This window comes from Erythrolamprus reginae, chromosome 2 (genome assembly GCF_031021105.1).
Source record: "Erythrolamprus reginae isolate rEryReg1 chromosome 2, rEryReg1.hap1, whole genome shotgun sequence".
Taxonomy (NCBI): Eukaryota; Metazoa; Chordata; class Lepidosauria; order Squamata; family Dipsadidae; genus Erythrolamprus; species Erythrolamprus reginae.
In genome coordinates, this window is record NC_091951.1 from 99,463,335 (window position 1) to 99,480,198 (window position 16,864).

At 45.0% G+C, this 16,864-nt stretch overlaps 1 protein-coding gene across 1 annotated transcript in view; it reads right to left on the reverse strand.

Annotated features, from left to right (window-relative positions):
- The window catches only part of DDX41 (DEAD-box helicase 41), a 31,096-nt gene extending 20,947 nt beyond the window's left edge, over nucleotides 1-10,149 (reverse strand). The window contains exons 1-6 of the mRNA XM_070738830.1: nucleotides 10,046-10,149; nucleotides 9,790-9,963; nucleotides 3,735-3,894; nucleotides 3,580-3,654; nucleotides 2,834-2,894; nucleotides 2,259-2,395 (exon numbers count right to left, since the gene is read on the reverse strand). Coding sequence (XP_070594931.1) covers nucleotides 2,259-2,395; nucleotides 2,834-2,894; nucleotides 3,580-3,654; nucleotides 3,735-3,894; nucleotides 9,790-9,963; nucleotides 10,046-10,069 — 631 coding nt within the window. The 5' untranslated portion in view covers nucleotides 10,070-10,149. The remainder of the gene's footprint in view (nucleotides 1-2,258; nucleotides 2,396-2,833; nucleotides 2,895-3,579; nucleotides 3,655-3,734; nucleotides 3,895-9,789; nucleotides 9,964-10,045) is intronic.
- Nucleotides 10,150-16,864: the final 6,715 nt, after the last annotated feature.

Consider the following 16,864-nt stretch of genomic DNA (forward strand, 5'->3'; position numbering starts at 1 on the left):
AAACTGAGGGGGAATATAAAAGTAGTTTCCCAATCCTTAAAGGGTTGCCACAGAGCAGGTGGCATCTATTTATTCTCCATGCCACCTGAAGGTAGTACAAGAAGCAATGGGCGGAACCTCACCAAGAGGAAATGCAATCTGGAAATAAGGAAAAACTTGGGACTGGGCGGCATATATATATAAACATATAAACAAACAAATAAATATATAAATATATAAATAAATAAATCCCTTCTTTTTTATTAAAAGAAATTAATAATTTTAAAAAGCCAAAATCCATTACTATTAAAACTAAAACAACCAGCAAAACTATTAATAAAAACAGGTGAGGGCTGGGGTTTTTTTCTGTTATTATTTAAGTGCTTTTACCATATGCTTTAAATCAAGAGTCACCTCTCTCTTTCCTGTCATTCTCTGCCTCAATCATTTTCTCATTGCTCTTTTTTCTCCCCTTTATTCTATCATTTCTCTCTCTCTCTTCCTTCCACTCTTCTCTCTCTCTTTCTTCCTCTCTCTCTCTCTTCCTTTCTCTCATCTCTCTCTTTCTCTTTCTCTTTCTCTATCTTGCTTTCCTCCTCTCTCTCACTCTCTTCCTTCCTCTCTCATCTCTTTCTTTCTTTCTCTTTCTCTATCTTGCCTTCTTCCTCTCTCTCACTATCTTCCTTCCTCTCTCATCTCTTTCTTTCTTTCTCTCTCTCTATCTTGCCTTCTTCCTCTCTCTCTCTTCCTTCCTCTCTCATCACTCACTCACTCTTTCTTTCTCTCTCTCTCTTTCTCTCTCTTGCTTTCTTCCTCTCTCTCACTCTCTTCCTTCCTCTCTCATCTCTCTCTTTTTCTTTCTTTCTTTCCCTTTCTCTCTCTCCCCCTCTTTCTCTATCTCTCCCCCTCTTGCTCTCTCTCTCTTTTTCTCACTTTCTCTCTGTTTTCTTTCTCTCACTCTTTCTCTCTCTCGTTCTCTCTCTCTTGCTATCTCTTTCTCTCCCCCCTCTTGCTCTCTCTCTCTCTTTCTCATTTTCTCTCTATCTTGCTCTGTCGCTCTCACTCTTTCTCGTTCTCCGGACGCTGGCAAAAGTGATTTTCAATGTCCCTACCAGCCCGCCCGGAACATTCAAATTAAGGGGGAAAAAAGCCGGCAAAGGTTTTCTTTCTTTTTCGGCAAGAAAAACCTTGGCCGGCGGAGGAGAAAGAGAGGCGGATCGGGTGGGCAGTTATGCGGGGGGCAGCGGCGAGTAGCCAGGGGGGCGAGGGGGCTAGAGGCGCAGGGGGGGGCTGGGGGCAGCTGCGGCGTGCGCGCCCTTGGAAAAGGGTGGGGGGGGCCGGGGGGGGGCGTTTTGGGGTGCGCTGGCTAAGGCGTGCGCAGCCTACAGCTACAGGGAACGCCCCGGCCACTCAAGCCTCGTTCCCCAACGCCGCCACTCCGAAGGGGCTCCTACCTTCGACGCACGCTTCAAGAGAGGGACGGTACTGCGCCTGTGTGAGCGAGGAGCTGGAGCTCGGCGTCGGCGCTGCTCACTGGGTACAAATTACTGCGGGCGCCAGGGGGCTGGCAAAACCGTCCGGGCCCCCCCCCAGTTGTCAATTTGGCCAGGCCCCTGATGCCACTACCAGTAGTACCGGCCTATCGGCGGCCCTGCCTGAACTACTTGGGTCAGGTCCATGGCGGCCATGAAGTCCTGCACTAACCCTGAGGATTCGCCGAGCTACGACAAATTAAAATCCCCCAAGACAATAAGTATGGGGAATTCCACTGCCAGCCCAGCCACCTCCTCGAGCAGCGCAGGAAGGGCTGTTGCCACGCAGCTGGGAGGCAGGTATGTGAGCAACAAGCCCACCCGAACCCCTAGATCCAACTTCACAAAGATGGACTCACAACCCGCTATTTCAGGGGCAGCGAGTCTGCGTAGGCCGAAGGTCTTCTTGGCTATCATAGCCACTCCTCCCTCCCTTCCCTGGGGTCGCAGCTGGTGCCATATCTGAAACCCAGCTGGGCATATGTCAGAGAGAGGAACTCCTCCCTCTGGGCCCAGCCAGGTCTCAGTCACACATACCAGGTCGGCCTCCTCCTCCAGGAGTAAGTCCTGGATGAGGAGTGCTTTGTTTACAACCGACCTGGCATTGATCCAAAGATTGTACATGTTCGAAGGCTTTACCACATTATAGAACTGCTAATTTATTTGCTTTTCAAAGTAAAGCAAGTATATATGCATCACAGCCTGAACACTGAAATCAGATTCGAAACCAATAGCATGGATACTTACCAGCTGGAAACTTCATCTCTTTGAAACTTTTGAGAGGAGGTGGAATGCCTTCCCCTTCCACAAGGATATGGTATTTTTTACGGACACGGTCATGCCTTGCTTCTGACATAGATAGGATATACCGAGGAGGCTTCCAGCTGGCGCAGAAACGCAGAAAAACCTTATTTATTATAATTATTATTTCTGATCATAGTGATGGTATCATTTGAAAATTTCTGTCAAGATGTTTTCAGCAGAAATTGTTAAATAGAGTGTTTGTTCTCCTGACAAGCCGACATCAACTGCAACTTTCAGACATTTCTTTGTAATTTGGACAGATTATTTGACAGAGAGCTCAACCACCTATTTTATATCCAACCCGCATGAACACCATGGCTACAGCCTTGTATGCGATTGCAACTTCTAATACCCATCTATCTATGTAAGTAGACAAAGTCATATGCAAAAGTTAATTATTTCAAGGTAGAACCTCAAGATAGAAGCATGCCTCTTTATGCATTTTAACACAAATAAATGTTATAGAGAAATATTTGTCATATTTTGAAAAAGGTCTTGTACAACCAGCATACATCTACCTGGTTTTAATTGGATCGTCATATGTGATGCCCTTAGCCATTTCCTTCACAGACATCAGAGCTACACAAGAAAGAGACAACAGTCAGCAGCCATGAAAAAATAAAAGCAACCTATCTGAATATGGCTTTATCCTATGCAGTAGCAACAGAAGGCTAACGTTCCTGGGAAGCACTCGGGATTCATGGTTCAGATGTAGAAAACCTTTCAGGAATGGATTGTTCTGCAATTTTGGCATGAATCTGGAATATATATGTTCCAGGCAGTGATATTTCAGAAGGAAGCGAGTAAAAGGGAAAGTCAACAGAAGTTACAGTACATAAAGCTAAACTGAAACAAGGGAATCAAAGGCCTAGAAAATTGGGGTATGCATAGCAGTGGAGACATAGGAAAGGAAGATGAAGAAAGATCAAGGGAGGAGAGCCACTGGCCATCTATACAAGGTGCATGAGCACTATTCTATTCTCCTGAAAGATCCCTCTAGGTCTATCTCAGCCAACACTTGGAAAAACTAAGATGTTATGGGTTTCAGTTTTGCTGGCCAACAAACATTCCATAATGGCCCATCCAAACGTCTAAGCCTTTATATTCTTGTTCTAGACATGGAACATAATGCATGGTTTGTTCTCTACATGTTCAGAATTAACTGTTATTTCTCAGCTATCCCAATTTTGCCATCTTCTGTAACATCAATACCATTTTTCCAAGTACCAAAGCTATTTGAAAAAATATATTTTTTGCTCTTTACCTCGTCCTTCTGCAACACTTTCCAGGATCTTTTCTTCTTCTTTAAGCTGTTTCTCTTTAGCTGATTCCTTACGTGCTGGAAAGAGTAAGATATTAGATAGTTAGCCCAGAACTTGCTCACTACTAATAAATCAAACCAAGTATGTTGATTGTTACCTTCTGCCTTCTCTTTGAGATGCTGGTGCTGATCCAGGAGGCTGATGTTAGACTGAGGGCCCAAGGGAATGTCATCTTCATCTCCATGGTATTCGCTGCCACTGTCCCTGTGTTCGTCATCCAGCACCCCTTTGCGACGAATCTGCAGCAACTTTTGCAACTAAAGGCATAAAGTTATGAGCTGAGAATTCCATTAAAGGCAGCCTTTAACTACTAGACACAGATCTTATATTTGTTAGAACCGGCCAAGATTTGTATCCTCAACTGTTTCTCAATGAAATTCACCTCATGAATATGTATCTAACATATTTAATTCTGCTTATTTCTAGGCTAATTTTAAATTGCCAGGTTTTACTTTTATTTTTCACAGCAAATATGAAAAGTATTTTCAGATATTAAAAGAGTGAATTAATGGAAATGAGAATCTATAGATGTACTTAGTGGAACCTCTCAAAGTAGGGTGACACTAATATGTTCCACTATTATACTGTTCACAGAAATATTGCTGCCTTACAAAACGGGTTCATTCAAAAGCCTAATTAAATGTAGAATTGTGGTTCTGTAGATAGTACTTGGTTCTTACTACTTAAAGTGCTAAGATAAATCTAAATCTATAAATAAATAAACAAACAAATTCCTCATTAATTATTATTCTTTATATCACCCATTATGTTTGTCCTACTAATAACATCATACATCCCTTGGACTCACCTTTATAGACTGGATGATATCTATATGAACTTGGCTTAATTGATTAATTAACTGACCAGTTGAAATATCTTCTACCTATATTTTTATTTTTATTACTTATATTTATCTATATTTTTAATAATTAATATTTTTAATAATATGAACTGTTAGTTTTATATTAACTCTTTTTAATTAAATTATTGTGGGGATTTTTAAGTGGATGGGAGGATGGTAGTGATGGCATGAATGAATGGGACTATTTTAGTAATTATTGGAATGAATGGAATACTGTGAATGAAAATGAATGGGAGGGGGGGTGATAGATGCAATGGAGTGGGTGGGTGGGATTATAATATGTATGGAATGAATGAATATGACATGAATGGAATTTTTGGCACACCTGACGCTGGAAGGGCAGGAGGGGAGGGGATACTTATCTCTGGGGTGGCAGAGGGTCAAAATATCCCGGTCTTGCTGGGGAGAGGCAGGTATGGCGGAAGCCATGGAGCTAGCCGTTGCAGGGGAAGGAGGGATCGCTGCTTAGTAGCGATCCCTTCTTCAGGCTCCATGAGCTTAACTCAAGGCACTGGTGATGAGTGTAATTCTGGCCCTGGGCTCAAGTTGTTGCTACTCAATGCCAGATCGGTGGTAAATAAAGCTCTCCTCATCCGGGATCTGATCCTGGATGAGGAGGCCGACCTGGCTTGTGTGACCGAAACCTGGCTTGGCCCGGAGTGAGGAGTTCCTCTCTCTGAAATTTGCCCAGCTGGGTTTCGGGTATGGCACCAACCTCGACCCCAGGGAAGGGGGGGAGGAGTGGCTATTATAGCCAGGGAGAGTCTTGGCCTGCGTAGGCTCATTGCTCCAGAGGTTGGGGGTTGCGAGTCCCTCCTGGTGAAGTTGGACTTAGGGGTTCAGGTGGGCTTGTTACTCACGTACCTGCCTCCCAGCTGCGTGTCAACAGTCCTGCCTGTGCTACTCGAGGAGGTGGCCGGGCTGTCGGTGGAGTTCCCCGGACTTATCGTCCTGGGGGACTTCAATCTGCCGTCGCTCGGCAGTTCCTCTGGACTGGCACAGGAGTTCATGGCCACCATGACAGCCATGGACCTGACTCAAGTAGTTCAGGGTCCGACTCACGAGGGTGGGCACGCACCCGATATGATATTCCTCTCTGAGCAACTGAGTAATGATCTCAGATTAAGGGGCTTAGAAGTGTTGCCTTTGTCGTGGTCAGATCATTTCCTACTGCGGCTTAACTTCCTGGCTCCAATCCTTCCCCGCAGGGAGGCGGAACCAATTAGGAGGTTCCGCCCCAGACGCCTGATGGATCCAGAAAGCTTCCAGATGGGACTTGGGGTTATTCCAGATACACTTGTCCACAGTTCAGCAGAGTCTCTTGCTGAGGCCTGGAACAAGGCTGCAGGGGAGGCTCTTGACCGGATTGCGCCGTTGCGACCTCTCCGCGGCACTAGACCCCGTAGAGCTCCATGGTTCAACGAGGAGCTCCGGGTGTTGAAGCGCCAGAAGAGACGTCTGGAGAAGCGATGGAGGAAGAGTAAGTCCGAATCCGATCGAACACTTGTAAGAGCTCATATTAAGACTTACAAAGTGGTGCTCAAGGCGGCAAGATGCGCGTATCATGCCGCCTTGATTGCATCAGCGGAATCCCGCCCAGCCGCTCTGTTTAGGGTAACCCGCTCCCTTCTTAATCAGAGGGGAGTTGGGGAGCCCTTGCAGAGTAGTGCCGAGGATTTTAACACGTTTTTCGCTGATAAAATCGCCCGGATCCGAGCGGACCTCGACTCCAATTGTGAAACAGAGTCGACTGACAATGAGTCAGTCGAGGTGACTGGGGCTAAACGTCTTTGTCCATCTGTCTGGGAGGAGTTTGACTTGGTGACACCTGATGAAGTGGACAAGGCCATTGGAGCTGTGAGTTCCGCCACCTGTTTACTGGATCCGTGTCCCTCTTGGCTGGTTTCGGCCAGTCGAGGGGTGACACGGAGCTGGGTCCAAGAGATTGTCAACGCCTCCTTGGGGAGGGGGTCCTTTCCGCCCCTTTATAAGGAGGCGGTTGTCCGCCCCCTCCTCAAGAAGCCTTCCCTGGACCCAGCCGTGCTTAATAACTACCGTCCAGTCTCCAACCTTCCCTTCATGGGGAAGGTTGTCGAGAAGGTGGTGGCACTTCAACTCCAGCGGTCCTTGGATGAAGCCGATTATCTAGGTCCTCAGCAGTCTGGATTCAGGCCCGGCTACAGCACGGAAACTGCTTTGGTCGCGTTGATGGATGATCTCTGGCGGGCCCGGGACAGGGGCTTGTCCTCTGTCCTGGTGCTCCTTGACCTCTCAGCGGCTTTCGATACCATCGACCATGGTATCCTTCTGCGCCGGCTGGAGGGGTTGGGAGTGGGAGGCACTGTTCTTCAGCGGTTCTGCTCCTACCTCTCCGGTCGGTCGCAGTCGGTGTTAGTGGGGGGGTCAGAGGTCGACCCCGAGGTTTCTCCCTTGTGGGGTGCCTCAGGGGTCGGTCCTCTCCCCCCTGCTATTTAATATCTACATGAAACCGCTGGGTGAGATCATCCAAGGGCATGGGGTGAGGTATCATCAATATGCTGATGATACCCAGTTGTACATCTCCACCACATGTCCAGTCAACGAAGCAGTGGAAGTGATGTGCCGGTGCCTGGAGGCTGTTGGGGCCTGGATGGGTGTCAACAAACTCAAACTCAACCCAGACAAGACGGAGTGGCTGTGGGTTTTGCCTCCCAAGGACAATTCTATCTGTCCGTCCATTACCCTGGGGGGGGAATTATTGACCCCCCTCAGAGAGGGTTCGCAACTTGGGCGTCCTCCTCGATCCACAGCTCACATTAGAAAAACACCTTTCAGCTGTGGCGAGGGGGGCGTTTGCCCAGGTTCGCCTGGTGCGCCAGTTGCGGCCCTATTTGGACCGGGAGTCATTGCTCACAGTCACTCATGCCCTCATCACCTCGAGGCTCGACTACTGTAACGCTTCCTACATGGGGCTACCTTTGAAAAGTGTTCAGAAACTTCAGATCGTGCAGAATGCAGCTGCGAGAGCAATTATGGGCTTCTCCAAGTATGCCCATATCACTCCAACACTCCGCAGTCTGCATTGGCTGCCGATCAGTTTCCGGTCACAATTCAAAGTGTTGGTTATGACCTATAAAGCCCTTCATGGCACCGGACCAGAATATCTTCGGGACCGCCTCCTGCCGCACGAATCCCAGCGACCGGTTAGGTCCCACAGAGTTGGCCTTCTCCGGGTCCCGTCGACTAAACAATGTCGTCTGGCGGGACCCAGGGGAAGAGCCTTCTCTGTGGGGGGGGCCGACCCTCTGGAACCAGCTCCCCCCTGAGATTAGGATTGCCCCCACCCTCCTTGCCTTTCGTAAACTCCTTAAGACCCACCTTTGCCGTCAGGCATGGGGGAACTAAAACACCTCCCCCTTGCCCATGTTGTTTTGTTGATTGATTGACTGTGTGCCTGTTTTTTTATATATACTGTTTTTATGAGATTATTAATTTTAAATTGTAACTAGATGGGTGGGCATTGGATTTGGTATTATGTACTGTACTGTTTTTTATTATTGTTGTGAGCCGCCCCGAGTTTGCGGAGAGGGGCGGCATATAAATCCAATACTGTAAACCTAACCTAACCTAACCTATGCTCTTTACTAACTAAAAAGCAATATGCAGAACCAGTCGTAGGGGGTTTGCTCCAAGTATTGCTGAGCAACAACTCTGAATCACTAATCCCTAAGCACAGCTTAAGATGGGGTGATTTAGAATTCAACATCTGATGAGCTACAGGGGTTTCATACCAGTTTTAGTTACTGAGCACAAAACAAAAAAGTTAAGTGTAAAGTGAGCCACGTTTAGGAATATTTTATTAATGTCAGTAGCTACTACAGATCACATAAAAGTGACAAAAATAAGAACCTATTAGATATACAGTATCATAATCCAATCATGTTTACCTGCATTTCCTGCCCCCTTTTTCATTCATTTGGGTCTGATTCTCAGAGACAACCTGGAAACGTCCTTGCAGGTCCGTCCCCCCATCCACCCAAAGTTATCAGAAGTGGTTTGCCATTGCATCCTTCCTGAGGCAAAGAGGCAAATGAGATGGAATCGACTAGGCCAAGATCACCCAGTTGACTCTGTGCCTAAGGCAGGAGTGGAACTCACAACATCTGCCTAGCCTAATGCCTTAGCCCACTGATAGCGAACCTTTTTTCCTAGGCTGCTGAAAGAGCATGGGTGTGCACTATCGTGCATGTGTGAGTGCCCACACCCATGATTTAATGCCTGAGGAGGGAAAAACACTTCCCACACCCCCCGGAGGCCCTCTGGAGATCAGAAATGGCCTGTTTCCTAACTTCTGGTAGGCCCAGTAGGCTCATGTTTTGCCCTCCGCAGGCTCCAAAGGCTTCCCTGGAGCTGGGGGAGGATAAAAATGCCCTTCTCCATCCTCCTGGAGGCTCTCTGGAAGCCAAAACCGCCCTCCCAGAGTCTTACATGCACATTGGAGCTGAGCTAGGGCAACAGCTCATGTGCCAGCAGACATGGCTCTGCGTGCCACCTGTGGCATCCGTGCCATAAGTTCGCCACCACTGCCTTAGCCCCTACACCAGTGTGGCTCTCATTTATCGGTTTAAAGTGCAACATTTTATAAGAATTATCTAGGGATTTTCAGTCTTTTCTATCTGAATCAATATCAGCTATGTCCTTTTGGGATAAGCAATGAGCAACATGACAAAGTTTTCAAAACATCGTGGAAAATGATTCTATTAACTGTCACTAGCCACTCTACCAAACACACCAGGCACCACTGTGATAGAAGCAAAAAAGCTACTTTCCTCAAAAGATGTGTATGTTTACCGGCATTTTTAAAATATATTTTTCATTTCATGTTAAAAGCTTAACTAAAGTGCCGGTGACTTTTTCTGATATATACCACCCAATTTATTTCTGATTTTCACCCATCTCCGAGAGACTCCAGCGGGGAAACATTGACCCTAATGTCCCTCTTCCTTTGTCCCCAAAACATACAACTAGTTGCGGGGACCAACAGAGCAACCAATCGAAAAGGAGAAGCAGAAAAAGCATCTTGTACAAGACCTTAGGACAGGGGTAGGCAAAGTTGGCTCTTCTATGACATGTGGACTTCAACTCCCAGAATTCCTGAGCTAGCATGATTGTCTCAGGAATTCTGGGAGTTGAAGTCCACAAAACGTCAAGTTGCCAAGATTGGAGGCAGCAGCTGCACAGCGGGGAGACAACAACAAGCGGTGTCCGTTAAAGGCCTCCCGCCGCCCCACGCCCACTTGTCCTACGTTACCAGCTCCTGCTTGCGCTGCTTGAGGGGCACATAAGGCTGGTAGTCTTCGTCTGCCTCATCATCTTCCTCCTCCTTGACCTCTCCTTTCACTCTTTCCTCCTCCTCCTCCTCCTCTTCGTCGACGTCGTCTTCGCCAGACAGGCCCGACGCTTCCCATTCTGGCGTGTGCTGCCTCTGAGTACGTTAGAAGAAAAGAATCAGTCGACCGGCGGTTCCGAACCGTGCCGAGGACCCCGCCGGCCCGACGCAGCCTTACCTTCCTGCTACTTCCGGTCTCCATGTTTTCGAGCACTACGCTCAACTCGACAATCCGTGCGCGAGCGCACGCGCGTATCCGACGGTGGGGGGAGGTTACCGTTGCTTAGCAACAGCAGCCGCGCCTACAAACCAAAACGAAACCAAAATTTCTCGTGACGAAAACGGATGTGCGACCGACGGAAGCACAAACTGCTTCCGCCAAAGGCGGAGCGGAAGTCCGGTCTGGAGCCGTTTGGGTGCCAGAAGAGCGCCAAGGGGATTCTACCGATTGCAAGTTGCTAACCTTAATTGGTGCAAGTAGTTTCCGGCGCGAAGGAGCGCTAAGTGCTGTCGGGCAAGAATCCCTTGGTGCTCTGAGCTGCTTGTTTACTTGCAGACGTTTCATTACCTATCACTGGTGATGTTACCTAGTTCGGTAATGAAACGTCTGCAAGAAAACAAACAAGCTCAGCGAGCACTCCGGTTAACCCTGAGCTACAAATATTTTCCCTTTATTGGTCCCATTTTGTGTGGCTAGAGTCGCTGTTAAATCAGCAGATTTAATCAGTCGGCGTTTCTGGACTGTCGCCTGTCAGAAATCGTGTAAGGGTCTTCTGCTCAGGCGGGAGGATTGGACTAGCTCAGGGGTCCCTGACCTTGGCGTCTCAGCTGGCTGAGGAATTCCGGGAATTGATTCCATAAGTCTTAAAAGTAACCAAGGACCATTTTGTCGTATGGTTAAAAAGCTGACCAATAAGTTGATTTCAAAATTAATGGAAGTAAATTTTACAAAAGTGAAGCCAATTGTTGTAGCAAATTCTTAAAATAATTTGTACTACTTCCTTTAGTTCGTTGGAGTAATTTATTTTCAGTTAATTTTAATTAATTGAAATGTAATTAATTGTTCCTATAGATGCTATTTCTCTCAGTGAAGTGGTCTTCTTCATTACCACTACCCAGTTGCCATCAGATTTAAGTTGAAACAAAGTTTGGCATACTTTAAAAGCATGAAAAAAAAATGTATATCTTATAAAACATGTTTTCAAGATGATGTAAGAGAAATATTTAATGGAAAACTGAATAGCTTTCTATCTCTTCCCCATCCTGTTATGAATGATTGGGTCAGCCTGCCTGGCGATGAAGAGACGAGGGGGAGGGGTAGACCCTATATCTGGGGTGGAAGAGGGCCAAAATATTCTGGTGCTGCTGGGGAGAGGCAGATGGTGGGAGACTTGGGGTAGGACATTCTTGGGGAATGAGAGCCCGCTGTCTGAAAATGGTCCCTTGTTCCGGCCCCATAAGCTCAGCCCGGGGTGCTGATGACGAGCAAAATCCGGACCCTGGATGTTGCTACTCAATGCCAGGTCGCTTGCAAATCTCTCCTCAACTGGGAAATGATCCTGGAGGAGGAGGCTGGCCTGATATGTGTGACTGAGACCTGGCTGGGCCCGAAGGGAGTAGTTCCTCTCTCGGAAATATGCCCAGCTGGGTTTCAGGTTTGGCATCAGCCAGGACCCCAGGAAAGGGAGGGAGGAGTGGCAATTATAGCCAAGGAGATTTTGGCCTACACAGACTCGCTGCTACTGAGATTGCGGGTTGTGAGTCCCTCTCTGTGAAGTTGGACCTAGGGGTTCAGGTGGGCTTGTTGCTCACATACCTGCCACCTAGCTGCGTGTCAACAGCCTTGCATGTGCTGCTCGAGGAGGTAGCCGGGCTGGCAGTGGAGTTTCTCAGAATTGGGGGACTTTAACCTGCTGTCACTCGGTGAATCCTCTGGGTTAGCGCAGGAGTTCATGGCCACCATGGCAGCCACGGACCTGACCCAAGTAGTGCCGGGTCCAACCCACGAGGGGGGGGGCACGCACCCAACATGATATTTCTCTCAGAGCAGCTGAGTGATGGTCTGATAGTAAGGGGCTTAGATGTTCTGCCCTTGTCATGGTCAGACTATTTTCTGCTATGGCTCGACTTCAAGGCTCCAATCCTCCCCCGCAGGGAGGTGGAACTGACTAGGTGGTTCCGCCCCAGACGTCTGATGGACCCAGAGGGCTTTCAGAGGGCGCTTGAGGTTTTACCAGATTCACTCGTACACAGTTCATCAGAGTCCCTCGCTGTGGCCTGGAATACGACTGTGACGGAGGCTCTTGACCAGATTGCGCCGTTGCGACCTCTCTGTGGCACTAGACCATTACCCTGGGGGGGGAGTTATTGACCCCTTGGAGAGGGTCCGCAACTTGGGCATCCTCCTCGATCCACAGCTAACTTTAGAACACCATCTTTCGGCTGTGGTGAGGATGCCGTTTGCACAGGTTCGCCTGATGCACCAGTTGCGGCCCTATTTGGGCAGGGAGTCTCTGCTCAAAGTCACTCACACCCTCATCACCTCGAGGTTCGACTATTGCAATGCTCTCTATATGGGGCTACCTCTGAAGAGTGTTTGGAAACCAGATCATGCAGAATGCGGCCGCAAGAGCAATTGTGAGCCTTCCGAGATTTGCCCATGTCTGGTCAACACTCCGCGGCCTGCACTGGTTGCTGATCAGTTTCCGGTCACAATTCAAAGTGTTGGTAAAGATCTATAAAGCCCTACATGGTTTTGGGTCAGAATATGTATGGGACTGCCTTCTGCACAAATCCCAGTGGCCGATTAGTCAGCCTTCTCCGGGTCCTGTCGACTAAACAATGTCATCTGGTGGGACCCAGGAGAAGAGCCTTTTCTGTGGCGGCCATGGCCCTCTAGAATCAACTCCCCCAGAGATTCGAATTCCCCCCACCTTCCTTGCCTTCAGCAAGACTCTGAAGACCCATTTATGTCGCCAGGCATGAGGAGAATAATGTGCCCCTTCTGACTAATTTAAGTCTTTTTTTAATGATGGTGGGATTTTAATTTTGGTTTTAACTATTAAATTTGTACTATAAAGTAAGAGATACATTTTTCTTCTATGACAAAGGTAAGTACACTCTTGGCTCTCTTACTCTTCCCCCTTTGGCAGAAACAGCCTCAAATAGGCATTTGTTATAATGGTTTGCCAATCTCTGACACTGACATGCATTTTCCCACTCCTTCATGTAGAATTCTTTCAGCGATAGATGCTTGAAGGGTTTCTTACCCACAGTATCTCAATGGGACTTATAGGCAGGCTTTTTGTCTATTCCAGAAGCCTCCATTTTTCCCCCTTTCCCCCCAGCCAATTCTTGATGGATTTACTAGAATATTTAGGGGTCATCGTGTAGCAAGATTCATATTAGATTTAGCTTCAGTCTTTTGAAGGATATTCTTACAGACCCACTAGTACAATGGATTCATATTGAATTTTATAAGAGTGAGCTGCCCAGGCCCTGGTGCAGATAATGATAACATTTCCACCACCATGGTTTACAGCTGTCATCAGGTTCTGTGAAATGATTTATTTGGTTTTGATCAAACATGCTGTATTTTGGTACTGTGGCCAAATAATTATATCTGTGCATCATCTATCAGAGCACATTATTCCACAAGTCCTGGCCTTTGCCTAGCTTTTCCATAAGTAACAGCTCAGCCCAAGAATAATAATTGCCAAACTTCAGTTCTTTATTTCGTTGTACCAAATAGACAGAATCTTGATGGAAACTTCAAGAAAGTTGCAGTCCTACCTCTCTTGTTTCTGATCCAGCTCTTGGATGTTATCTCTTGTTTCATCCTACTCCTTGGAATGTGTTCCTTCTTTCCTGGGAAACTGCTACTTTGTCCGGTTCTTTCTGGGCAGCAGAGGTTTCCTCCTGATACATCTTCCATATAGATCTAATTTATGCAGCTTCTTTGTAATGGTTTGGTCATGCACTTTGACATCAGTAATGGGGAGAGCTACCTGTAATTTATAGGATATTTTTGTGGTTCTTAAGATAATTCTTTCAGCATTGTGTGTTCTGCTCTTGCAGAAGGCCTGGCCTGAACTGTTTGACAGTTGTTTAAAATCTCTACTTGTAGATGATTTTCCAGGCAAGGAATAATTGATGGTGAATCATTTGACGAATCTTTTTAAATCCTTTCCCAGACTCATAGGCATTTATAAACTCACTGGAAGCTTCAAAGGGTTTTTCAGTCTAGTCATGGTGATTTCAAACACTTTAACAACTTAGAGCAAATCCAACTAAACACCTGAGGTTTAAATAAGATTCCCAGATCCTTTGTACTGTTTTTTAAACACTTACACTTGATATGCATGGTGGCCTAGAGGTGGAGCTCTTGCCTCACAATCAGGAGGTTGTGAGTTCGATTCTATGTAGATGTAGGGTTTCCTGCTTGGGCAGAGGGTTGGACTAGATGACCTGCGAGGTCCCTTCCAAATCTGTTAAAGTGGTGCTCCTGATCCTAATTTTAATTATTTGAGGTTGCGATAGATAATAAGAGTGTACTTAATGTTTCAAAATCTGAAATTTGCATGTTTATCTAAAGTAAATAATGGGTCACACAATGTAAGTGGCGTGTGATTTGTTTTATCATTTATCTAGAAATAGGATTGAAAGGACTAAATATTTTGTCTGTTAAAATACATTGAAAAAATTGAATGGGGTGGGCTCAGTTTTCCACATGACAATACATGAAATCTTTTGAATTCTTATCTTAACTTTGAATTAGATGAGACACCCTACTGTTTTTTTAATTGTGTTCCAGCCTTTCCTAAATTAGAGCTGATGATGCATATTGCATTCTCATAATAATCACTTGTATAATTCTGGATTTTACAGGCAATCCTTGGTTATTGACCACAATTGAGACTGGCAACTTGATTGTTAAGCAGAGCTAAGTAAATCTACAATCTTTCTTCAGCTTCGTTTTACAGAACTATGAAATGAAAGGTTTGATTGCAAAGTTACTTTTTTATTACTATGTGAAGCAATAGCTAAACAAGGACTATATATATGGCAGATTTTTGAAGCGCAATGTATTTTAATATGCCTCTTCTGCAGATTGGTATTTTAGCCTTTTACTGATTCTTTAATTACATCCAGATTTGATTACCGTATGTGATACAGGATGTCTTAAAATTAATTTTAAAGGTCAGATGCTTCATTATACATTTACTATATTCAAAATAGTAAGCCTAATTCAAAGTATTTTTTAAAGACCAGAATGGTCTAAAATATCTATTAAGTCCTTTCTCTGTGTTGAGAAATTTGGTGCCATCAAGTTTGGCAAACAGCTATGGAAGATAGCTTTTTTTTTTTTAGGTTGGCATCTTGGCTTTGGAATGTGACGTTTGCACAGAAATTTAACTGAAAACACATCATTAGATCCAGGTAATATTCATCTAGATGTTCATAGTTTTCAAATATCAATTCAAATTTAAACTGATTTAATAAAAAAATATGTACCATGTCCTTAAGTTCATATATAAAACTAAAAGTGTCTGTGGGGAATCTCCATATTCACAGATGGTAGGTTGATATAATCATATTATATAAATTATTATGCCATATCCATGTTATTTAACAAACAACTTGAAGTTTCATATTATATTCTCAGTCTCAAAATGGTCAATGATCAAAGATTCTGAGAATTGAATTGAATTCCAAACTACAGGTATCTGAAAGACATTAGTCAGGCTATACCAATTCAGAAGCTCCCTAGAAGCAATTGTTGAGCACATATTCTGAGCACGTATTTCTGAAAACTCAACATCCTATTTGTTTTGTCTATTTTATATCTAGAGAACCTTATGTTTGGAACAACTAGTTAGGATAGGATTTGTATTTATTCCTTAGTTTTAAGTCTCTGTGTTTTGATAACCCTTTAGGTCCTATCCAAGTTTTGCATGCTCTGCTTAGAGAAGCAAAAGATGTCATATCTGAAGGCCCAACTTTTAGCATGAATTTGGCACAAGCATGATCACCAGTAGTTATGCCTAATGGGTGGTTTGGGCACATTCAGATAATTCTGAAGTGTTTTATCATTTCTTTTAAATGAATTATTGCTAAGACAAGGACTAGCAAAGGTTTTCTGCACTTTAACTCCTTCTAGGATCACATTAAACTCAGGCAAATTATTTGTAAGTGAGGCACTATTGCTCAATAATACACAATATGTTTTACAAGGCTGAGATGGGTCACAGGAGATAATGTCAAAAATTACTGAGATTAAGAGATGTTGGGGAAAGAACGTCATTCAGAGTAACTGATACTGAGCTAATCTAACCTTGCTGAGAAAAACCGTAGGAACTTGTCCAAGCAACTTCTGAGAATCGGATGTGACTGAGTGGAAAAAACAGCAACAAGTGTAAATTACTAACAAAGACATGTAGGGAAAGGAGATGGATCCCAAATTGACAGTAAGCAAATGGAAATAAAAGTTGGTGAAAACCTTGCCAACATTTATCAAATCAATATACAGAAATACCTCATTTTTCACGGGGGATGCGTTCCAAGACCACCCGTGAAAAATGAATTTCCGTGAAGTAGAGGAAAGATATTTTTTTTAATGTATTTAACGAGTATTTGGACTTTTAAAACCCACCTTTTGCATTAAACAGTCATTCTATAATGTTTCTCAGCTGGAACTACGTGTGATATCCTACCAGTTTCTTTAATAGAGTACAGTAGTACTGTAGAGGAATTTTATGAATTTTTAATGGATTTAAAAATTTTAATGGATTTAAGCCCTTTGAAAACCTGTGAAATAGTGAATCCGTGAAAGATGAACCATGAAGTAGCGAGGGATTACTGTATTTGATAAATATTTTATACCAGCAATGAAGAATGTTAATGATTAGAAACATGAAGGTGTATAATATGAGCCGGGGTGGCGCAGCAGGTAGAGTGCTGTACTGCAGGCCACTGAAGCTGACTGTAGATCTGAAGG